We start from the raw sequence: 24,890 nt of genomic DNA on the forward strand, positions 1-24,890 counted from the left end.
TATTAGTGCAATATGAACAATATAGTGTAATATAATGAAATGTTATATAATATAGACTAATATAATAAAAATATATAGAATGTACAGTATATATGTATATATATATATATATATATATATATATATATATATAGATATTGATGCTAAATAATTATAATAATAATAATAATAAAACAATGTTAGTAATGATAATAATGAAGCAGGTCATGAGGGTAATGTTTTATGGGGGTGAAGTTTAGTGTCAGGACGGACTGTTATTGTTGTCATAGGCTGCTGTTGTACAGTCTGATGGCAGTGGGCACAAAGGAGTGCCTGAAGCGCTCTGTTTTGCACCTGGGGGGGATGAGGCGTTGGCTGAAGGAGCTGCCCATCTGCCACAGCTCACCATGTAGAGGGTGAGAGGAGTTATCCAGGATGGATAAGATTTTGTCCTTCATCCTCCTCTCACCCACTGTCTCCAAAGTGTCCAGATCCAGACCCACTACAGAGCGAGCCTTCCTCACCAGCTTGTTCAGCCTGTTTGCCTCACCAGTCTTGATGCCACTCCACCAGCACGCCACAGCAAAGAAGAGGGCGCTGGCCACCACAGACTGGTAGAAGGTCTTCAGGAGTCTGTTGCAAGACACTGAATGATCTGAGTCTCCTCAGAAGAACATCCTGCTCTGTCCCTTCCTGAAGAGGGCGTCAGAGTTGTGAGACCAGTCCAGTTTATTGTTGATGTGGACCCCAAGGTACTTGTATGAGTCCACCCTCTCCACTTCCTCCCCCTGGATGATGACTGGGGCGGGGGGCCTCTTCTTCTTCCGGTAGTCCACTACCACCTCCTTTGTTTTGCTGATGTTGAGCTTCAGGTGGTTGCTTTCGCACCATGTGACGAAGCTCTCTAACAGTCCTCTGTACTCCTTCTCGTCGTCATCAGTGATGCACCCAACAATGGAGGAGTCGTCGGAAAACTTTTGGAGGTGGCAGGAACCAGAGTTAAACCTGAAGTCTGATGTGAAGAGAGTGAAGAGAAAAGGCGCCAGAACAGTTCCTTGAGGTACTCCTGTGTTGCCCATCACTACATACTGTGGCCAGCCCGTGAGGGAGTTAAAAATCCAAGCTGTGGTGTCAGGGTGCAGCTGCAGATCCAGCAGTTTGTCCCTTAGGAGGCAGGGCTGGATGGTATTGAAAGCACTGGAGAAGTCAAACAACATGACTCTCACAGTGCTTCCCTTCATCTCCAGGTGTGACAGGGCTTTGTGGGTCAGGAAGATGATAGCATCCTCCACACCAATGTGCCTCTGATATGCAAACTGCAACAGATCCTGGAAAACAGTGAGCAGGGTCCTCAGGTGCTGGAGAACCAGTCTCTCAAATGTCTTCATGACATGTGACGTGAGTGTCACAGGTCTGTAGTCATTGAGAGCGCTGGGACGACCTTTCTTTGGAATTGGGACGATGCAGGAGGTCTTCCACAGGTCAGGCACCTTCATCTGAAAGACTCCTGCAAGCTGCCCAGCACACACCTTGAGGATCCTGGGACTGATGTTGTCTGGTCCACTGGCTTTTCTGATGTGGAGTCTGGAAAGTTCTCTTTGTACCTGGCTGGTAGTATTGTCATGCAGGTACCTGAAGGGAGGGAGCTGGGGGGTGAGGGGGGGCTGTCCTTTGAAGCTGCTGGTGAGGAGCTGAGAGAGGGGGGGGGAGGTCGTCAGGACCTTGATGGGAGGAAGAGCAGAGTCTCCAGCAGAGGTGTGAATGGGGGCTGAGGTGGTGGGGGGAGACCTAGACCCACTATTTGAGCTCACTGGGTCAGGGGATGTCATCTGCTTCATGCCATTCCACACCTCCTTTGAGTTGTTCTTGGCCTCTCTCAGCTTCTTCTTTAACTCCTTTTGGACAGCCTTGAGCTCCTCACGATCCCTAGTCATGAAGACCCTCTTCTTTCTGTTGAGGAGAGCTTTAATGTCTTTATTGATCCATGGTTTGTTGTTTGAGAAGCAGCGGACCTTTTTGGTAGGGACTATGGTGTCCTCACAGAAACGGATGTAGTCTGTAATACAATGAGAGAGACCTTCAATGTCATCACCATATTCCTCCTTAAACAGTTCCCAGTCTGTGACATTGAAGCACTCCTGCAGGGCCTCCTCTGTATCCTTAGACCAAACCTTCAAAGTCCTTGTGTTGGCCCCCTGCTGCTTCACCAGGGGCCTGTAGGTGGTCTCAAGGTGGATAAGGTTGTGGTCTGATTCCCCAAGAGGGGGGAGAGAAGAAGAGCTGTATGCTCCCTTCACGTTGGCATACAGGATTTTATTTTTTAGGTTTTAGGTTTTATTCCCTCTTGTAGCACAGTGCACATACTGTTTCAAGTTCGTCAGGACAGGGGAGAGAGAGACATGATTAAAGTCCCCGCTGATCAGTATGAGGGCACTGGGATGCTGGGTTTGTAGTCCCGCGATCATAGTGTGGATGACGTCACTCGCGCTAGCGGCTACAGCTGATGGTAAAGATAAAGATAAGATAAAGATAAACTTTATTGATCCCCCGTGGGGGAGATTTGTGCATTACAGCAGCTCCAGAAAACAGGGGACGGGAATATAATTATTAAAAATAAAAATAGAAGTTAAAAACAGATCAAACATATTTACATCATTTAAATAAAAATGACATAAACAGCAACAGCAATAGCATGTGAGAACTCCTGTGGCAGATAGTACGGGTGTAATCCCATCACCAGCATTTCAACGTCTGGGGTACAGACACAGTCCTTCACAGTTACACGTCCGGGATTACACCATTTAGAGTTAATAAAGACAGCAAGACCTCCTCCTCTCTTCTTACCGCTCTGTCTCCCCCTGTCCGCTCGTACCAGCGTGAAGCCAGCCAGATCGATGTGACTGTCCGGTATATTCCCATGTAGCCATGTCTCCGTGAAGCAAAGTAAACTGCACTCCCTGTAGACACTCTGGCTGTTTACTAAAGCTGTAAGTTCGTCCGCTTTGTTGGCGAGTGACCTGACGTTCCCCATGATGACCGATGGTAGAAATGGTTTAAATTTCCTGTCTCTCTCGATCCGCTCCCTGACTTTAGCGCAGGCTGTCTTCCCCCGGCGGACACCTCTCCATAACTCCTCAGGGATGCATGTAGGAGGAACACCGGCTCCATGCCTGAAGCTCAGTAGTTCCTCACGAGTGTACGTGATCATTCTAACAGTAGAAAAAAAGTCCCGAAAGAAACATGTAATTCCACGAGTAATACCGCAACTAAAACGCTGCAGCAGTGTCCAACAATAAACACAGAAACAGTGCAAAAATACTTAATAAAAGCAAGAAAATAGACGAAATAAAGAAAAAAGAGTCGGAGCTGCTGCAACAGGCTGCCGACTCTCAGCGCCCGTTGAGAGTAAAAGAGGATTTGATGAAGGATAAGAGTTATTCACAATAAGGCGTGTAGCTGACCTGATTGACAGGTGGGCGCGGTGTAACGGTTTGTCAGGAGGTTTAAAACCCGCCTCAGCTCCAGCTCTCAGCCTGTCGTTAGGTTGACTGAAAGTTAGACTGAGACAGCATTTCCAGCATGGGACTCCAGCGCCCCCTGCAGGAACAGACGGGGACGCCACTCAGGCTTCAAACATTTATATTTACAGTCTCTGGTCGGAACACAAAAGTGGGCCTTTGAGTTTTCTCATGGTAATCTAGTTTAACTGTTAGCATGTTAGCGTGAAGCAGAGCTGAAGAGCGTTCCTGTTAGGACGCGGTGAGCGCTGCGTGATATGGAGTAGAGCAGGTGGGGAGCACACACACACCACAAGAGAGAGAGATGAACCGACAGCAGAAGATCGTAGGGGGTCTTTGGTACCAGCAACAGGTTTCCACCAATCAGTGACGTCACTGTGACACTCCAGTATCAAGGATTGTGGGTAATGTAGTTCTATTCCTGATATTGTGAATAAACAATGTTTCTCTTGAAACGAGATAGATGGGTAGATATTAGATGAACTTGTGTCTCCTACAGGAGCATAAACTATCGTTTCACACTCAGGTAGCTCATGGTCAGTCTACCTGATGGTTATGACATCATGTCTCATAATCAAATCCACTAAGGAGAACATCCAGGACTTTTACTTTTGGAACCACACTATTGAGCTCTACTGACTTTGATACTTCTTATTAAAGAATGGTGTAAAGCGCAAGCACCCACGCACGCGCACATGCACACACGCGCACACACACACACACACACACACACACACACACACACACACACACACACACACACTCATAAAGCTTGGCTGCGCTCTCCGCTCTGAATGCATCGACTCAGGTAAGACCTCCACAGTCACATAGTGTGTAAAGGTCTGATGTGTGTATCTTCTGCTTGCTCGGTGTGTTATTAACAAAGGAAACATCAAACAGTGTGTGAGTGTGTAACTTCTGTTTTTATCTTCTAAATGTTTCAGGTGATTCTTCTTTCATCTGTGGCAGGACACTTTTAACTTTTGTCTGTTCAAGTCTAAAATCTGCAGAAAGGTCTGCACTCTATTCAGCTCCCAAAGAGGAAGCAACGTTTGGCTGTAAAGATCTTCTTCAGGGGTCTTTGGATCCACACGTTGACCCTCATGAAGTCGCTCATTGAGAGATGAACAGAGTGAGGGACGTTCTCTTTAGTCTGCGGTTTAAACGATTTTTGTCCTGCAGCTGTGTTTGGCTTGGGTGTGCACAAACTATTTTATTGTCTGGTTTTAAAGTCTAACATAAAACACAAACAGGACATGAGGGTTGATGGTCCAAAATAAACACTCGTGCTGCTTCAGAGTGGCTAACATGATTCATATTTTTAATTAAATGTGAACTTCTTATGATGATGAACTTCTTATAAACACTGCTGATTATATTTGACTTCATATTCATAAATGTGCTGATGTTTAAATCACAGTTCAGACAACAAATGGTTAAAGTTACTGAAGGAGATCAACTGAATATCTAAACTTCAGATCAACACATCTTATGTTGATCTCAGCTACTGCTTTTTTTAACAGCATGCTGCATGTTCACATCTACATCATTCTTCACTTATTCATGTGGATGGTTTGAACATCAGTGTGAGTATCTGTGACTGGATGGCGAGCTCATGATGTTTGAAGCGTTCAGGTGCTCGTGTGTGTTTGAAAACGAGCCGCTGGTCGGGAACAAACCTCTGAATGTTTTGTGATGACGGTTTTAATAGTGAAACTTCTGATGAGAATATCTTTAATGATTGTTTATTAAAATGTGAGACTACGATGCACCATGTGTTTTTTTTTTTTTAAGTTGTTTTTCGAGCCTTTTTACATTTATTGGAGAGGACAGCTGAAGAGAGAGGAAATGTTGGGAAGAGAGAGAGTGGAGGATGAAGTGCAGAAAAGAGCGAAAGTCGGATATGAACCAACTATAGCCTCGGTTCATGGGGCGTGCAACATAACCACTAGTCTATCAGCGCTCTGATCTCAGTTGTTTTCTGATTGATTTGAAGTGTTTGTTGTTTTCTTTCTAACTTTAATCTGCTTGTAATATCGACAGCATTGAAACGAGGGAAACCTCTATGTTCTATCAAGAATAAATAAAGGTTTGAGTTGAATTTTAATGAACAATAGAATCGTGCTGCATGCTTGAAAAGCAAACTCAAGACCTACCTTTTTAGTAGAGCTTTTAACTGAATCTCATTTTATCTAGTTTTATTACATTTTGAACCTCCTGTGTTTCGTCATTTATAATAAATGATATGTTATGTTAGGGGTGGGGGAAGGGAGTCATGTTGTCGCTGTTTGATTTATGTTGATCAATCAATTTTTATTTGTATAGCGTCAACTCATAAGTGTTATCTCAAGACACTTTACAAAAAGCAGGTAAAATACCTTACTCTTTGTCTGTTAACATTACAAAAGAGCAGGTACCTTACTTATTGCTATATTACAAAGTTTATAGCTATATCCATCATGAGCACTTTAGCAAAGCAGCAAAAGTTACAGTGGTAAGAAAAAACTGCCTTATTAAAAGGCAGAAATCTTGGGCTGGATCCCCGGCTCATGATGAAACAGCCTTCACAGGTCTAGACTGCACCGGGCTTGGAAAAGTGATGGGGAGAGATGGGATAAAAATGAGATGGGAGATGTTTGATGTAAAGCACTTTGGGATACATTTGTTGTATGAAAAGTGCTATACAAATAAAGTTTGATTGATTGATTGATGCTGGTGCAGGGTCTAGCCCTGAGGAGGTTCCTGGTTCAATCCCAGGGAGTGGAGTCTGCATGTTCTCCCCGTTCTCTCCGGGTACTCCGGCTTCCTCCCACAGTCCAAAGACATGCTCGTTAGGTTAACTGCTGACTCTAAATTGTCCGTAGGTGTGAATGAGTGTGGCTGGTTGTCTGTCTCTTTATGTCAGCCCTGTGATTGGCTGGTGAACAGTCCACGGTGTAACCCCGCCTCTCGTCCAGTGACCGCTGGGATCGACTCCTGACCCCCGCGACCCTGTACTGGTAAATGTGGTTTTGTTGATGGATGGATGGGAGAGTATCAGCTTTTACACAACATCAGATTTTCACGAGAGAGAGCACAAATTGAAGAAACAAGAAATTACAGAATATCAGCTGTCTTTTTGTTGCCATGGCATCCAAACAGGTATGGTAGTTTTGTAGTAAAGTTAAAGATTCTGGTGTCAGACATGTTTCATTTGAGGACTCCACGTGTTGGAGAACGAGACGTCATAAACGTGACTGGATACTTCATCATCAAGGTTAACTCTGATGTGTCCTGTTTTATCAGACCTGAGAGATGAACGTGTCGTCTGTGACTAATGTGACCGTGGTTATCGAGTACCGAGACTCCCTCACCAAAGCCGTGGCCAAGAATGTGATCGTGGTCGTCCTCAGCATCTCGCTCAACTACATCCATGTAGGACTCATACACACCTTCCGCAAACACCAGGTACGACGTTCTTCACATTGTACTATAACACGATTAACACTTTAACCAAAGAAATCATTCTGTCGTAGTGGGCGATGGTGGTGTTCAAGGTTCAAGGTATCTTTATTATCCCCGAGGGGCAATTTGATGTCCAATTTGGTGTTGGACTGGAGAGCTTTAAACTGGAAGTTGTCCCGAATGTTTTGTCCCCTCAATTAACATTCACAAGGGGAGCAAAGTATTAGGAAGTAGGAACACCGCCAATATTTACAACAGAAGGAACAAAGGCGGTTTTACAAAGAGGCAAAGGTTGGAAAATTCCTGGCTGGGGCCTCGTGCCCAAAATAGCCTCAGGTCATTGGTCATGAACGATCGCCCGGGACACCGACCTCTGTTGGCGAGAGCCACAAACATTTAGATTTAGAATATGATTGTGAATCTACTGCCAGATTGTCGACTTCCCCTGAGATATTGAGTACTGCTGGCTGTGATTATTTAGGCCCCGTGACCACCTGGTATTTTTTTTCTTTGCATCAGAGTCTATAATCAAATTGTTCCCAATAGAGAACAAACCATATGACGTATTTTTGTAGGCCAACCCTGAAGTAGCATCACCATGGGGTCTAACGAAAATTCTCCTATGGGATTTTTTCATCAGATTTTGGATCATTACAGAAAATAATCTCTGTGGTAAACACACGTTTCTGAAGCGTAGGCGTTTTGTTCAGCAGGATAATCTTCACAGATGAACGCCATTTTTATGATGTTTGAAGCGTTAATGCGGCCGACAGAAGTAAAAAGCTAACGTTATGCTAAAGCTAACTACACCACGGTCGGATGATTGTGACGTCACTACCGTTATGCTTCAGACGATCTCTGATAAACTAATCCACATAGCTTAATAAATTGTTTACTAACATAATATTTACCGTAACCAAAAGATTAAAACTCGGTTGTGTTCTTTGGATTTGTTTACTGAAAATGGGGAACAAAAACACTGACACAGAACTTCATTTACATTCTGATCAACTTAAAAAGATACAAAATATCATCAACTCGATAGTTACAGGAGGAGGAGGAGGAAGTCTCATAGTAGTCCTTATCTGGGGGCCTCCAAATCATTAAATCCACCACTGAGATGTTTAAACATTGAGATTAAAATCAACAAACTCAGTTTATAACACCTGTTGGTCCAATAAATGACTGTTGGAGTTTTCTTTAAACTCTGACATCATCCCCCTCCATGTTTCCCCTCCGTGTGTTCCTCTTTAGATTTTCTACATGAATCCTCGGTACATCCTGTTCTTTCACCTGGTGGTCAACGACATGATCCAGATGACATTGACCGTCCTCCTGTTCATCATCAGCTACACCCTCTACAAGATAAATGTCTCCGTGTGTAGCGTCTTGATCCTGCTGGCTCTCTTTGCCACCGAGAACACGCCTCTCAACCTGGCCTGCATGGCGGTGGAGTGCTACATCGCCATTTGCATGCCGCTTCGCCACGTGCAGATCTGTACCGTCAGGAGAACGTTGGTGCTGATCGGTTTGATCTGGATTACGAGCATGTTGTCGGTCCTTCCTGATCTCTTCATCACGTTGGCCACCGAGCCGCTGGACTTCTTCAGCTCCCGGGTGTTCTGCCTCAGAGAAACAGCCTTTCCAAATCCGCACATCATCAAGAAGAGAGACGTCACTTATGTCATGTATCTGGTCATCGTTTGGCTCGTCATTTTCTACACGTACTTCAGAATCCTGTTTACGGCTAAAGCGGCGAGCAAAGACGCCAAGAAGGCCAGAAACACCATTGTCCTCCACGGCTTCCAGCTGCTGCTGTGTATGGCCACGTATGCAGAGCCTCTGTTAATGACCGCTCTGTTGCAATGGTTCCCCAAGACCTTTTTAGACTCCCTGTTCGCTTGTTACATCATCATACACATCCTTCCACGCGCCATTAGTCCCATAATTTATGGCGTACGAGACAAGGCCTTCAGAAAGTATCTGAAGACGTATCTGTTGTGTAAAGTGAGCACACAGTAAGCGTTGGGGCAAATGATCATAAAACCTAAAAAAAGAATCACAAAGTGTTCTTGACTTCTTCTTCATGTTCTTGTTTTTATATTCTCTTCACTCAATAAAAACACTCCTGCTCTGTTTTTTAGATCAGTCAGAACTTCACTCCCGCAGAGCGCTTAGTCGTGTATTTTCTGGAGGTGGACCGATGAGTTCCACCAAACAAAGATGGCCGGCAGACTCAATGAAGCGGTTCACACATTTATCACTGATATCTGATGGTCACTCTGTGATGTTACCCAAACCGGAAACCAAGGTGTCCGATTAGTATCAGAACTTAAAGGGATACTTCACCCGTTGAAACATGAATCTGTATTGACATTGGGTCATATATGTAGTAGAAATAAATCTTGAAGTTGGTGCCTTCTTGGCCGAGGAAAGGCAGAAAGTGTCTTTTGGCCGCCCCAGCTAGAGCCGGCCCGGGCTCCTCGTCTGCAATATAGCCCAGAGACGGTTGCTGCCGACAGGCCGTTCTTCTGTCGCAACAGCCCTGGTGGCCAGCGGCGACCAGAGGACGCAGCAGCCGAAACACAAGTCGGCAGCAACCGTCTCGCCCATCTCAGGGGAAAATGAGGGCAGGATGCACGAACATTCAAAAATACTACCAGGTTTCTAATGATACAAAGCTTAATGCAAATGGGTGAAGTATCCCTTTAAAAAGATGGATCGCTGCATCGGGGTCGAACACTAGCACCCGCCACTCGCCTGACGCTTGTCAAACTATCGTTTTGCGAGTAAAGGCAGGGTGGCTCTGGCGGTTGGCCTGATCAGTAATAAACATATTGTGATGACCATGTTATGTTTAGACTGCACGTTGCTGCGTGCGACTGTCAATCATTGTTTAATGCTACTTCGATTGACCCTTGCTGTCTACCGTTGGCTCGGCCCTGCCTTCTTTATTCAGCAAGTCACGTTCATCACACGAGTCTGCGGTGGGCCTTGTTACAGGTTACAAACAGGTTACAAACAGAGCAAGTGTTAGAAAATGAACTCCAAGTAGAGCTCAATATTGTGGATCCGGAAGTAAAAATCCCGTTGACTTTCTCCATAGCGGTAGCGTTCGAGCGAGGGGTCATTTTGTTTGTTTTGGCGGAAAAACTCAACCAGCAGTGATCTGGAGTGATAACGGAGTTTGCGATGACGGAAAGGTGTTTTGCCTGTTTTGTGGAACTCATTTGAGCCAGATTAGTCAGTTTTGCTTTTCATTTGGACAGTCTCTCGAATTTTTGAAGGACACCTATGAGACGGAAGGACGAGATATGCACTTCTGGCATTTGGTACATTCCCTTTCCGTCAAGATTTTGTCATTTGTAAATTTGTTTGGGGACAAGTAAAAGTGTAAATTTGTCTCACATATTGTAAAAGTGTTTCACATCTTGTAAATTTTTTTGTCCTCTGTAAAACTGTTTTGATTTTGTAATTTTGTTTTATAAAATGTCAATTTGTCTCAAACTTTGTTTAAGTGTTTTACACTTTGTAATTTTGTTTTGCACTTCCCAGCCAATGTAGTTTTGATTAAACGAATGATGTGTGTTATCCATAGTTAGGTGTGTAGCTAACCTGATTGACAGGTGGGCGCGGTGTAACAGTGGTCGTTGGGTTGACTGAAAGTTAGACTGAGACAGCATTTCCAACATGGAGGCCGCCATCGATGGGACTCCAGCGCCCGCTGCAGGAACAGACGGGTGACCTCACTCAGGCTTCATCCAGTAATATTCACAGTGGATGGTAAGACACCATATATAAAGTCAGACACTTACTGAAGCCATACTCTTGACGTACTCGTCTTATTGTATGAACTAGGTAAGAACCAACTTCTCTTCTCTGCTCTCATGTTGTTCATCTTTCAAACTTCTCATAGTCTGACTTAAACATTTTGCAGATTTTTCATGAATCTTCTTTCTGTCAAATGTGATTCATATTTTATCTAAACAGTTTGTCCAATTGCTCCAACATCCTTTTCTTCAAACTGAAGAATTGGTTTAAACGAACGTGTTTGCTGTTGATGAAAGACTTTAACAACTTGATTGTCTGACTGAGTGATTTACATTTTTCTGTCACCTTTTTTTTAATCAATGATTCCCGATGCGTTGGTATCTCTTCTTGTAGCTACGTGTATGATCTGTGTGTCTTTATTACAGCTCGATGCTCTGAGGCGAGTTTCTCTTTGCAGAATGAATCTGTATAAACTTCATCTCACCATCAGGTTGTGATTGACAGCTGGCCTGAGGAGGGGAAATGTGCACTGACGTTTTTTCTTTCAATAGCAGATTCTGAGCTTTATTCAAAGATTTTGATGCTACCATGTAGAAAAAGGTCATTTTATATGCATGAGTAGACCTTGCTGTCTGATATGAAATAGTAAACCAGCCTTCATGAGAACGTTGAGCTGCTGTATGTAAACATTCACACATTATATTTGTTGAGTCAGGCTTTAAGGTCTTTACATTCAGCACAGGTTGTTCACCAGTATGTTTAACAAACACCATCAAGATAAAACCTCACATTTAAGTCCTGCTAACATGTTTCATAGAGGCACGTGGACCTCTTTACTGTCATGAAACACGGACGTGCACACTTCTCTGTTGATGTTTTTTTGATGTTAATAAGACGAGGACTAAGTGAAGAGGGGATTGTGTCCTCGTTCACACGTCTGCTTGTGACAGAAATAAAGACCTGCTCGTAGGTTTCTCTGAGTGGAGGACATCTTCTCTGAGATGTTCTGTTAGAAAACCAAACATCTGGTGAATGTCCATTACTCAGAGTTCTTTATGTTGAAATGAAAATAGTAGGTTTGTTATTTGTAGATTACTATACTTTTAGATAATAGTTAAGTTCTGTTGTTATAGTTCTGGTATTCTGAAAGTTTTCAATGTTTCCTTAAAAGCACATTTCCTGAAATAGGTACTGTTAAATTGTCCTATTATTAACATTTAAGGTCCAATCAGTAAGATGTGTAGAGAGTGAAATGATAAAGTGAGCTTACTATATGATCAGACATTACGGAAACATGCTATGTTGAAGTGCTGACTTCTCTGACAACAATGCAGCAGCCAGTATGTCCTCCTTCTAACTTTAGATTCTGCTCCTGAATGCTCTGGATTTGTTTGGACCAGAGAAGATAGGTGGTTTTAAGGCACCCCCTCGGCTTGTCAGATATGAGAGCAGTTATCAGGTCAACAGGTGTTGCAGCGATGGAAGCGGTCAAGAGAAGTGGTTCAGATAGAAGTGATTGTACCCGACCTAAAAAGCCTCTGCATGTTTCTAATAAGCTCCACGAGCAGAAACGTGCTCAAACTAGGATCAATATTGGAGATGCTTTTGAAAAATGGAGAGAGGTTAGAACACAGAAAGGTTTACAGACCCATGCAGAGCTGGATAAACACTGAAGCTTCAGTGTCCACTTTGTCCATTTTAAACACTACGTGTCAGAGTTATAGCTCCTTTAACTTGTTTTCCTTTAGATCAGATTATTTACTGTATTCTGTTATCATTTTGATGACAAATATCATTTAACTAATATGATGCTTTCTCCTTTGTAGAAATTACGTTTTCATATTAGAGATGAACAGCTTAGTGGCCAACACAACCGTGGTCGTTTGGTATCAAGACTCCCTCTCTACAGCTGTGACCAAGAATGTGATCGTCGTGTGTCTCGGGATCTCCATCAACTACATCAATGCCTGCCTCTTCCACACCTTCAGCAAACACCAGGTCTCCATGACAGTCTGTTGACAACGGCCGCTGTATGGCGACACTGCTTCGTTACTTTTTACTTCATGCTTTTTTATTTTAAATTGTTTATTTCCCGATCAGACACATTTGGAACAGAGCACCGGTGATGTCAACGCTGTCTTTCTGAAAAGTTTAAAGATTTTCATCTATAGCCTTTGGAGCGGCCGTACAGAAACTCCTGTCGGCCATCTGCTGCTCTGAACACTCTCTACTCATTGAAAAAAATTGAACAAAGACGCTGGTGCTCTGGACAAAAACGCTAGGTGGTACAGCTGTTTCTTTTATAACTGTTCTATAACTCATGTTTAGTTATTCAAAGCTAAATCCAAAAGGTAACTGGACCTGGTTGAATCTTGAACCAAGTCTCTCAACCAGGTCCTGTTGCCTTTTGGATGTAACTATGATCTACCATGAAGACTGAAAACCTTCACAGATGTGTTTTGCTTCCCTCCCTCAGATCTTCTACAGAAACTCTCGGTACATCCTCTTCATTCACCTGGTGGTCAACGACATGATCCAGGTGACGCTGACTATAACCCTGTTCATCATCAGCTACACCATCCACAGTGTGCATGTCCCCGTCTGTTGGGTCATAATCCTGCTGGCTCTCTTTGCCACCGAGAACACGCCTCTCAACCTGGCCTGCATGGCGGTGGAGTGCTACATCGCCATCTGCATGCCGCTGCGCCACGTGCAGATCTGCACCGTCAGGAGAACGTTGGTGCTGATCGGTTTGATCTGGTTTACAAGCGTGTTGTCCGTACTTCCTGATCTCTTCATCACATTGGCCACCGAGCCGCTGGACTTCTTCGGCTCCCAGGTGTTCTGCCTCAGAGAAACAGCCTTTCCAAATCCGCTCATAATCAAGAAGAGAGACGTCATCCATTCAGTGCTTCTCGTTACAGTTTGGATCACTATCTTCTTCACTTACTTTAAGATCCTGTTCACGGCTAAAGCAGCGAGCAAAGGTGCTAACAAGGCCAGAAATACCATCCTGCTGCACGGGTTCCAGCTGCTGCTGGGAATGGCAAAATACATCGGCCCTCCATTATTATCTTTTCTAGGCAAAAGGTTTCCTCGGAATTATACAGACAGTCTCTTTGCTTGTTATATTATTGTACAAATCCTGCCCAGGTCCATTAGTCCGATTATTTACGGCATACGAGACAACACCTTCAGGAGGTACCTGAAAAGGTATCTGTTTTGTAAAGTCACCATCCAGTAACCATTCAGAACCTACATCAACAAAAAGAAGGTATGTCCCAAAAATAAAGTAAAGCTTAAGCTTAGCAAAACTCCTGGCTCTCACTCCATCTCTTCAATTATTCAAAGTCCTCCAAGTAACACGCATGAGGTTTAAAACAAAAGTTTGCCCTGTGGAACCCCAAACTGATATCTAGAAACTTCATGTGAACAGTTTTAAAAGTACGTAGACTAGAAATCTTCATGGACAAACATGAAATGACCAGAAACGGGTTGTTAAGGTCGAAGTGGCTCATAAGGGCCTGGGTCCACCAACAGGGTTTTTTAAGTGCTGGCAGCGTCTTTTCAAACCAATACAGCTCATATATTAGTTCAGACACTTTGTATGTTTTATGTTTTGTCTGTGTTGTACTAAGTGACTCTCCCTGCAACCAAATTTACCTGCGGGTACAAACAAAGTAACCTGAACCTGAACCTGAGTTCTTCATTTTTAAAAATCAGCGTCCTAAGGGCCAATACTCCTCAGTGTCACCTGTTTTTTGTCGTTGCACTCAAAGGTTAAAAAAAAATGTTTTCCATTTATATTTCTATCGTTAGGTTGACTGAAAGTTAGGCAATACGGAAGTGAAATACGCCGCAGTTCCTCAAGTTTCCACTTGGGGCTGTCAGCAGAAGTCACACACACACACACTCATGGTGAAATGCCCATTCTGACAGCAGAAATAATCAGATTCACAGCCTGGTACAAAAAACAACAACATTTGGGTCTGAAGAGTTTTGGTTAAAGCTGGCCACACACAAGAAGATTCTCAAATATAAACCGATTTAAAAATGTTGGAGACCAAAAACATGAGGACAGCTTCAGATTATTTTTAATATTAGAGTCTTCTGAACGCACACACGAGACGACTTGGCAAGAACAGGAGACCACACCTGCTGTTTGTAGAAACGACTGATTTTAAACAAACATGAGGATTGACATCGTTCGCTGGCTCTCCTGCCGCATTTACAGGGGAAAACTGAAAAACTATACGGATGTGATCTTGGCTGGGAAGATAGATTATGAGCAGCTTTATTTAATTTGCAAGTTGAGGGTTTGTTGTCAGAGTACACAAAACCCGGTTGGTGACGGTTCCAAGTCTGCTCGCTCTCATTAGAGGTGGGAAAGAAAATCGATTTATGTAAAAATCGAGATTCTTCTTTTCTGAGATTTAAAATCAATCCAAAACGTCCAAAAATCTATTTTATTTTTTAATTTCATTTGGGCTAATCAGTCACTCCCTGCTCAGTGCTAATGCTAATGCTAGCTCTTTAACTCAGTAGAACGCCAAATGGAGAATCAAGAAGTTCAGCCAGTCTCACAGATGACTGGAGTAGATCCTGAAGTATGTACTCATTCATAAATAGACTTCGAATCCACAAATCAATGAATCCAGAATCGTGAGACACCCAAAGATTCCCAGCTCTCCTCATTGGCTGCTTTAGGTTTTCGGCAGACCAGGAATCATAAATATCAGACATGTTTGATATTTATGATTCCAGAGCAGGGAGGCTCCGACTTGTTCGGGAGCAGTTATCAGATACGGCAGACCTTAAATCAAGACGCGCCCCCCTGACCGTGGTGAACGAGCAAATGGGCAAAAATCTTCAAGGGGGCCACCATCTAAAGGCTGACTGATTGAAAAAACTGGCAGTGTGATATCTTTTCTGTCTGGGATAAAAAACAAAACAGGAAGTTATACCAAATAATAAATGCATAATAAATGTATTATAAATGTAGTGAGTTTTATGGGCTTCAATATAAATCATAACTTTATTGAACTATACGTCTGTTACTCTTAAGGCTGCATAATATGAAAAAAAAATGTGATGTGCAATAAAATTGTTGGATGTATGAAAAGTTATGAATAAACTATTATCAAGAAAACTTTGGTTTTTACTTACAGCTATTTGCAACAAGTTTCTCCTGAATCTAAAACAAACACAATATGTTTTTTTTACCACTGAATTAGCTGATAACGAGCGTGAACTCCACTTTACTGCATCAAAATTGTACAATTGTACAATGACTGTGACACACTAACCTCCATTCAACATGTGAATACTAAAGTTAAAAGATGATGACTGGAAAACAGAAATGTCAGCGTATATGAGGAGAAGGAAAAAACTGTGCCAGGTGCTTCGCTGATTTATGAAACACGTCTTGATGAGATTTAAACGTTTAGATTTGTTCGTAAAGAGGGTCAAATCAGCCCTGACTGATCGACTGTAAACATTAATATACGAGGCCTGAGTGAGGTCACTCGTCTGTTCCTGCAGGGGGCGCTGGAGTCCCATCGATGGTGGTCTCCATGCTGGAAATGCTGTCTCAGTCTAACTTTCAGTCAACCTAACGACAGGCTGAGAGCTTTTCAAACATTTTCTAAACTGCTATGATACGGTTACTAGACCTTGTCTCAAAAAGACGACATGGCAATAATTGCATCAATGCAGATTTGACAGAATCGATACAGACGCAGAGCCGTGATGGCAGCTTAGAAAGACACAATGCCGAAGGTGCAGTTCACAATAAAGCCAACAGGCGGCAGTAGAAGCCAAACTCCATGGTCCAAAGGCACGTCCTTCAATGAGAAACTCGATCCAACGCCAGCAAAACTGAAACCAAAGATTATGGGAAGATTTTGGATTTTTAGAAACACTACAGAGCTTTGCAAAAACAAGGTAAAATTCTGCTGCATCATGGCCGACGTCTCTGTCTACACATGACAGATACCAACAACTGCTCGCTACACAGGCTCAGTGTACACCAACTCTGAATGATGCTTTCTACTCTAACCTGGATGATGTTGTTAGGGGTTGATTTCCTGTATTCATTTCAATCAGACCCAAATTGGCCCAAGGTGTTCTGAGCATGCTCCACAAAACCCCACCCTGGACTTTGACCCAGAAGTCAAACAACATTTTTGTCCCTCCAGAATCAAGTATCACTGACATCCCTCACTTGGACGCAGGCAACACATTAGCGTGCAAAGAAAAAATAAGGGATCCCTTGAATGTGTGCGTGACACAACACACATATAAAGTGGGAGATTAACAGAGGCCTTCCTGACGATGAGCTAGTCTCCACAGGTCGTCTGAGGTGAGCAGCGACGTCTTTTCACTGCACTCATATCTCATCTATGAAATCAGAGCGGTTCATTTAATGTGGCTTTAAACTTTCAGACTGGCTGTTTGCATTAGACTACAAAGACAGGAACATGTGATGCATGTTTAGTGTTTTTAATGGTTTGCTTTCTGACGTTTCTGAGGAATCATTGAGACTGCTGAATTAGAAACTGTTTCATTCTGTGATGTTTAAATATTCCTCGAGTCTGCCTGCATCGATATCTAAATTTACATTTGTATATTTTTTTATTCAATCTTGATGCTCTGATGTTCCTCTGAGGTGAGTCTCTCTCTTCTTCTGGGATTATAGTCTAACAGCTGCCTGTATTTTCACTCACAGGAGCGTTTGAGTGAATGTTCTTAAAGCTGTTAATAATGAGGCAACGTGCTTCAGGGCTCATTATACTCTACTTAATGAAACAGTTATCCACTCTTATTTAAAGCTAGATTACCTCCAACATGTGGAAGTTTCACATCACTCTGAACTGTGTACGTTTGTAAGTTTTATAACTCATGAACATTCAGATACAGTCTTACATTAATGACTTAAACTTGTCCTTCAAAATGTTATAAACGTGAAACTCTAAACAGACGAGCTGGTAGGAGAGATGAATGGAAAGAGGAGAGATGTTGTTCTACATATTTATTATAAATGAGCATATTTACTTGTAACACAGCCGACCTCAGCCCGGTATGAAGACATTAAAGATCAACAGGAGCTCTTAAACACTGAGCGCTTTAATATGGATCAGCAGGCAACAGAGAAACAAACCTGATGAGGTCTTTGAACCTAACATTCATCGTTACTGAGGAGCGTTGGACAAACGTCCGTCAACATGTTTCACACTGATGAAAGTCGAGATGTGCATCAGCCACAAATCAAACAAGCAGCTTAGAATAAAGTAAAATGTGTTATCTTCAGAAGAAAGCCTCAAAGGTGTCATCACAGAAGGTCACTTCTGGTTGCACATGACGCTCGGCTGAAACAAAGGGGAGACCGGGCCTTTGCAGTTGTGGAACCAGTTGCTCCCCCAGGTTAGGCTGGCACCCACGTTGCCCGTGTTTAAATCACCTCTAACAGTTTATCTGAATGCTTTGGCGTTCTTAGACCCAGTATAAGAGCTTGTCTGGTTCCTTTTTTCTCTTTTATGCTTTTATCTATTTTGTTGTAAAGCACTTTGGTCAACTCTGTTGTTTTTAAATGTGCTCTATAAATACAGTCTCTCTCATCAGGGTTTACACACCAGGCAGGAAGTTGGTCTTTGAGGTCAAATGCTCGTAGGCCCGTTTTAGTGGGATACTATAATAAATCTACGTCCCTCTGTTCTCCTGAACAAACATTATAAAATATCAGAATTCATTTTTTTTCTCTTAAAAAGTGTCAGTGCTCCTAATACTTGAACATCGTGCTCCACTTTCTTGTTTCCTATAATCATTGATTGATTTGTTGTGTTTCTCTTTTGGACATTTCTTTGTCTTCAGAGATGAATGTGTCGTCTGCCAACGTGACCGTGGTCGTTCGGTTTCCAGACTCCCTCTCTAAAGCCGTCACCAAGAACGTGATCGTCGTGTTTCTGGTGATCTCCATCAACTACATCAATGCCAGCCTTGTCCACACCTTCAGCAAACACCAGGTATGACCTTCATGTCATGATAGCAGGAACAAGTCTTTTGTGTTTTTTGATTTTTTTATATTTTACATTTTTATATTCTATTTTATATATTTTAATATCTTCTTATACTGTATTATTTAAGTTGTTGCTAGTTCTGCTTCATTTCCTTGTTAATTGTTTAGCACCAATACACCAAGTCAAATTCCTTGTTTGTGTTTGTACTTGGCAATAAACCCCAATTCTGATTCTGATTCTGACTTTAGATTTGTAACATGAAATCAATATCATCATCATCATCCAGGCAGCTGTCTCTTGATGTATTTTTACTCATTATATTTGGGCGATTCCATTCATTCATTCAGTCAGATGAAACGTTTTCATTGTGAAAACTGAGCAGGTATCATTTGAAAAAAGAATCTCATTAATGGAGGCGACTGTATTCACAGACTCCAGAGGAATATCTGTTATCATATTGACCTGCAGAAAGAAGCCCAGTTCACTGGATGTCAGTCTGTTTAGTGTGGAGAAAAAAAGAGAATAGTGCTTCAACTTCAGGCAGGAAGAGAGAAATCTACCAAACAGACGACGGCACATGAAGAAATAAACGGAACAAAATGTGGTTTTGGAGATGAACATGAACAATAGTGGTGTGAAACGATATTATCTCCATACTTGCGTCACATTTCTATATATTGCAAGTAAGCTTTTTTAACTGCATATTATAATGTATTGTTTTGAACTGTTTTGTCAAATAAGAAACAATTCTCAGTCCGTTCACTTCAGTCTTTTTATTTCTACACAGAGGGAGTCGAGCCCTCAGACTGACCAACATGATCAAAGTTAAACCCTGTGAGGCTGCATGGACCTCATAATCTGAACTGTTGGTACTTCAGTCTCATGGAATTTTAAGATGAACTCTTAACAATGCAACTCGTTACAATTGAATTGTGCAACCCCTTCAGCAAATAAAATTTTAAAAAAGCATATTTCCTATTAAGATAAAAAAATATCGATACTTGGCCATGAGATGATATAATATTGCCACACAACATATTGCGATACCATGCTGAATCGATTTCTTTCCCACCTCTAATGAACAACAGATGAAGAACCTCCATTTAGAGAAATATCTGTTTGATTTTTACTGTAACTAAAATGTCCAGCCATTGTACAGCAGGCTGGTCACTTCTGGACACAGTGTTCATTTTCCTTTAATGTCAGATCTGTTTAGATTTGTACCACAACAACTCCAGGGGTTATCCGTCTCCTCAAAACAGTCATTTCTAAAGACAACGACAGTCGTCTGTGTCCATTGCCTGTTTCAAATGAGAGGAATTTTCCCTCTTTTGTTGAACCTCCTCGACCTTTACTTTTTTAAAAGTTGAACCAAAACTGGACTCGGCTGAAGTTCAACCACATCAACGTTATCCAAGTCCAGGTGATTTAAACTTTGGATCACCTAAAGGCCCTGACACACCAACGAGATTAGCGGCCGTCTGTCCTAGTTGGACAGTTGGTGAGCGGTTCTCGCCCTAGTTTTTGCGGTGTGTCCAACTCTACCCGTCTGCCTTTTTTTGGCCAATTTCAAAATGTTGAATCGGCGTCAACGGTCGGTGAAAGGAATCTCTCAGATTTGCTGTTTTGAAGGTTTCATTTCTCTCCAGCTCTCAACACAGGTTCAGGGGCAGCTGTGGCTCAGTTGGTAGAGTCATCACCTCTCAACTGGAAGGTTAAGGGTTCGATCCCCAGCTGGGCAACATGTCGGCTGTGTCCTTGGGCAAGACACTTAACCCCCAGTTGCTCCATGTCACACCCATTCACACACTTATGGTAGTAGTATCATCCATCAGAAGTAACTAATACATTCATACACCGCCACAGAAGCAGCAGGAGTGTAAAAAGTGCTATGAGTAGTCAGAAGACTAGAAAAGCGCTATATAAGCTAAGGTCCATTTACCATTCAGGAAAGCCCCTTGAGCATGCCGCTGTAGTATCCATGCTTTCACCCATTAGTGCGGTTTCTCCTTATTTGTCGCCTCCGCCTCTTCTTTTAATTTTCCACTCAAAGACCAAGGGCTGACAACGCCAGCGCCATTTTCAACTTTTTATCAGACATTATTCTGGATTAGTAGGCTACCTATAATACGACGTGAAGCAACGCAACAGGCAGCCTTCATTTACCACTAGTTCTTTGCCGTCGGCTTGGTGTGTCAGGGCCTAAATGACTGAAAACCTTCACAGATATATTTTGCTTCCCTCCCTCAGATCTTCTACAGAAACCCTCGGTACATCCTCTTCATTCACCTGGTGGTCAACGACATGATCCAGGTGACGCTGACTATTATCATGTTCATCATCAGCTACACCATCCACAGAATAAACGTCTCCGTCTGTTCTTTCTTGATGCTAACGGCTCTCTTTGCCACCGAGAACACGCCTCTCAATCTGGCCTGCATGGCAGTGGAGTGCTACATTGCTATCTGCATGCCGCTGCGCCACGTGCAGATCTGCACCATCAGGAGAACGTTGATTCTGATCGGTTTGATCTGGATTACGAGCATGTTGTCGGTTCTTCCTGATCTCTTTGTGACCTTGGCCACCGAGCCGCTGGACTTCTTCGGCTCCCGGGTCTTCTGCCTCAGACAAACGGTCTTTCCAAATCCAGTTAACACAAAAAGGAGGAACGCCCTGTATTCAGTGTTTTTAGTCGTAATCTGGATCACTATCTTCTTCACTTACTTTAAGATCCTGTTCACGGCTAAAGCAGCGAGCAAAGATGCTAAGAAAGCCAGAAACACCATCCTGCTGCACGGGTTCCAGCTGCTGCTGTGTATGTCCACGTATGTCGGCCCTCCATTATTAACTATCATAAAGCAATGGTTGCCTCGAGACTACACAGACCATCTGTTCGCTTATTATATCACTATACAAATCCTGCCCAGATCCATTATTCCGTTCATCTATGGCGTACGAGACAACACCTTCAGGAGGTACCTGAAAAGGTATCTGTGTTGTAAAGTCACAGTGCGGTCCTCAACCATCCGTAACCTCCATTAGAGCGGGGTCACAAAAACATTCTTACAATGACAGCTATTCATATTAAAGGTCGACACACTTTCAAATACACATAGTATGTTTTTCTGAGCACCATAGTCTTTTTTAAATTGTTTTCCATGAGGAGAGAGTGTTTGCAGCAGCCGGCCGCCTAGAGAAAAAACCCTGTAGCGGGTTTGACAAGGTTTTAATTTTGGGGTGCCAGTCAGAGTCAAGTTTGACAAATAAAAATTAAATGCAAACAAAAAATAGTCAACCTGCACAAAATAGGACATCATCCACACTGCAAACAAAATGATGTGTGCACTGTGTGTGCGTGTTTCACAGTCTGTGTTTGTAAAGCAAAGTTCACTCCCGTTCCGAAAAAAGTCCGCTCCGGTATACCCACAACCCACAGTTCAGTCCATTTCAGTTCAATGTTCAACTACAAAACAAAAACTCTGCTCCGGGTTTACCACGGGCCTCGAAAACAAATAAGGAAACAAACTCAAAAGAAAACCAGCGTCTCTCTTTGCGGTGCGACAATCAAAACACAAAGAAACAAAAGACACACCAGGTACTCACGGTACCAAAGTTTTTTAAGTCAGTCAGTAGGTTAAGTCAGTTGGCTTTGATCCATTGCGACCGGCATCTCCTGACTCCAGGGAACAGCTGATCCGCCAGAAACAGGGAAATAAACAAATCCAACAGGTAATCGGCCTGACAGCAACGGACCTCCAGCGACGAAGATGTCACACAAAATGGATATAACACGGACTTTCAAACACGCTCTATGCCGAGGTAACACTTCTCCTTCACTGACTTTCTTTCAATGACTCTCTGCCTCGATCACCGGTGACTTGCACCTATACAAATGCCCTTCCTGTGTGTGCAACCATCACATCTGCCTCTCCAAAACCATCAAAAGTGCTTCCCATCTCAATTGAGACCCTTGTGGAAGGCACAACAGGAAGACCCAGAATGTCAGGTTCTTTATCAAAAAGTGGTAGAAACTGGACAAGTCAATAATTCAAACCCTTCATACACCATCATGGATGATCTCCTCTACCGTCTCGTCACCCTCCCATACAAAACCATCTACCAACTCTACATACCTCCTAGCTTCCGTACACAGTTACTGGACTACTTCCACCAAGATCCTCTCTCTGGACATCTTGGCAGGCACAAAACCTACCGAAGACTTCAACATCTTGTCTATTGGCCAAAGCTGAGCTTGGATGCCAGAGAACATGTAAAAAATTGTCAAACGTGTCAACTCTACAAACCAGAAAACAGAAAACTTGCAGGAAAACTCCAACAAACTCAAACTCACCGCCCACAGGAAATGCTTGGAATGGATTTAATGGGTCCCTTCCCCAAAAGCTCTCAATAAAATGTTTATCTCCTGGTTTTCGTTGATTATTTCTCCCGTGGGGTTGAACTGTTCCCAATCATAAATGCCACGGCTGAAACCATCTCTCAAGTCATGGTCAAAGACATCTTGACCAGGTGGGGCATTCCTGACTACATCCTGTCTGACCTTGGAACACAGTTTGTTTCATCAGTTTTCCAAACTGTATGCAGAACCTGGAATGTGTTAACCTCAGCCTACCACCCCCAAACCAACCTTATAGAGAGACTGAACCGTGTTCTTAAATCAATGATAGCATCCTATGTAGGGGACAATCACAAACACTGGGACAAGCATCTGTCTGAGTTTCGGTTTGCGATTAACTCTGCAGTCCAGGAGTCAACAGGCGTTACTCCTGCAGAGCTTAATCTTGGTTGCTCCCTTAGAGGACCTCTGGATGCAATGTTTGAACCTCATGAAACTGCTCCAGACACCCCTTGCTACACAAAAATTGCACGGCTAAAAGATCTTTGTTCGTTTGTTTCTAAAAATCTGGACTCTGCTCGTCAACGGCAGAAAAGAAACTACAACAAACACAGACGTGACCTTGAGTTTCAGGAAAAGGACAGAGTCTGGTTGAGAGCCCATCCTCTCTCCAAGGCAGAGAAATCGTTTCCGCCAAATTAGCCCCAAAATGGCAAGGACCATATCGGGTAGTGGAACAAGTTGGGCCTGTGAATTATAAAGTTGTTCTCGAAGAGACAGGCAAGGACTTAAAAGTTGTCCACATTGCCCGTCTTAAACCTTGTTATCCGACTGCTCAGGGTCTAGAGGAGCAGGAGAAAAAACGCATTCTTGAAATCTTGAATGAGGAGTCGGATGAACAAAATAGGACATAAGCAAGAGCCACAAAACAATCAAACAAAACAGCAATGTGATTTCAATAATATATATTTTCACAGGTATCAACCACACTGCAAACAAAATGAATGTGCGTACTGTGTGTGCGTGTTCACTCCTGTGCCGAAAAAGTTCACTCCGGTACACCCACAACCCACAGTTCAGTCCATGTCAGTTCAATGGTCAAGTACAAAACAAAAACTCTGCTCTGGGCTTTACCACGGGCCTCGAAAACAAATAAGGAAACAAACTCAAAAGAAAACCAGCGTCTCTCTTCGTGGTGCGAAAATCAAAACACAAAGAAACAAAAGCCACAAGTTTTTTAAGTCAGTCAGTAGGTTAAGTCAGTTGGCTTTGATCCATTGCGACCAGCATCTCCTGACTCCAGGGAACAGCTGATCCGCCAGGAACAGGGAAATAAACAAATCCAACAGGTAATCGGCCTGACAGCAACGGACCTCCAACGACGAAGATGTCACACAAAATGGATATAACATGGACTTTCAAACACGCTCTATGCCGAGGTAACACTTCTCCTTCACTGACTTTCTTTAAATGACTCTCTGCCTCGATCACTGGTGACTTGCACCTGTACAAATGCCCTTCCTGGAGGACGGATTCAGACTTTGCGGCACTGTGGCTGTTTTTCATTGGCGTGTGAGATGAATGTGGGTGGATGACGGAGGAAGCAATGAATGGAGGTGTGTAGAAAGAGGATTCTGACTCTTCAGGCACTACAACCCTTTTTCCAAGTATTCCGCCTTTTTTCTACCGCAGCTCCATGTACCCAAGTTGTCAGTTCCAAATGTTTGATATTCCCCGTAGTATTTGCCACCTACAGATCGTGTCTTGTACCCACATCCTTCTCGCTTCGTGTCTGATCTGGAAATAAAC

The 24,890-nt window shown here is 43.0% G+C and overlaps 3 protein-coding genes across 3 annotated transcripts; all 3 read left to right on the forward strand.

The window, feature by feature from the left end:
• Positions 1-6,791: 6,791 nt before the first annotated feature.
• Positions 6,792-8,963, forward strand: LOC110006223 (odorant receptor 131-2-like). The gene is made up of 2 exons (XM_020661403.2): positions 6,792-6,944; positions 8,196-8,963. The coding sequence occupies exons 1-2, from the start codon at positions 6,792-6,794 to the stop codon at positions 8,961-8,963; spliced, it is 921 nt and encodes a 306-aa protein (XP_020517059.1).
• A 3,597-nt stretch (positions 8,964-12,560) lies between these two features.
• LOC110006224 (odorant receptor 131-2-like) lies at positions 12,561-14,454 on the forward strand. Its single transcript, XM_065955380.1, has 2 exons — positions 12,561-12,710; positions 13,189-14,454. Exons 1-2 carry the CDS (start codon positions 12,561-12,563, stop codon positions 13,954-13,956), a joined length of 918 nt encoding a protein of 305 aa, XP_065811452.1. The 3' UTR covers positions 13,957-14,454.
• A 4,129-nt stretch (positions 14,455-18,583) lies between these two features.
• Positions 18,584-21,769, forward strand: LOC110006146 (odorant receptor 131-2-like). The gene is made up of 2 exons (XM_020661367.1): positions 18,584-18,733; positions 20,978-21,769. Exons 1-2 carry the CDS (start codon positions 18,584-18,586, stop codon positions 21,767-21,769), a joined length of 942 nt encoding a protein of 313 aa, XP_020517023.1.
• The last annotated feature ends 3,121 nt before the right edge of the window (positions 21,770-24,890 follow it).

Source organism: Labrus bergylta, chromosome 5 (genome assembly GCF_963930695.1).
Source record: "Labrus bergylta chromosome 5, fLabBer1.1, whole genome shotgun sequence".
In the NCBI taxonomy this organism is placed as follows: domain Eukaryota; kingdom Metazoa; phylum Chordata; class Actinopteri; order Labriformes; family Labridae; genus Labrus; species Labrus bergylta.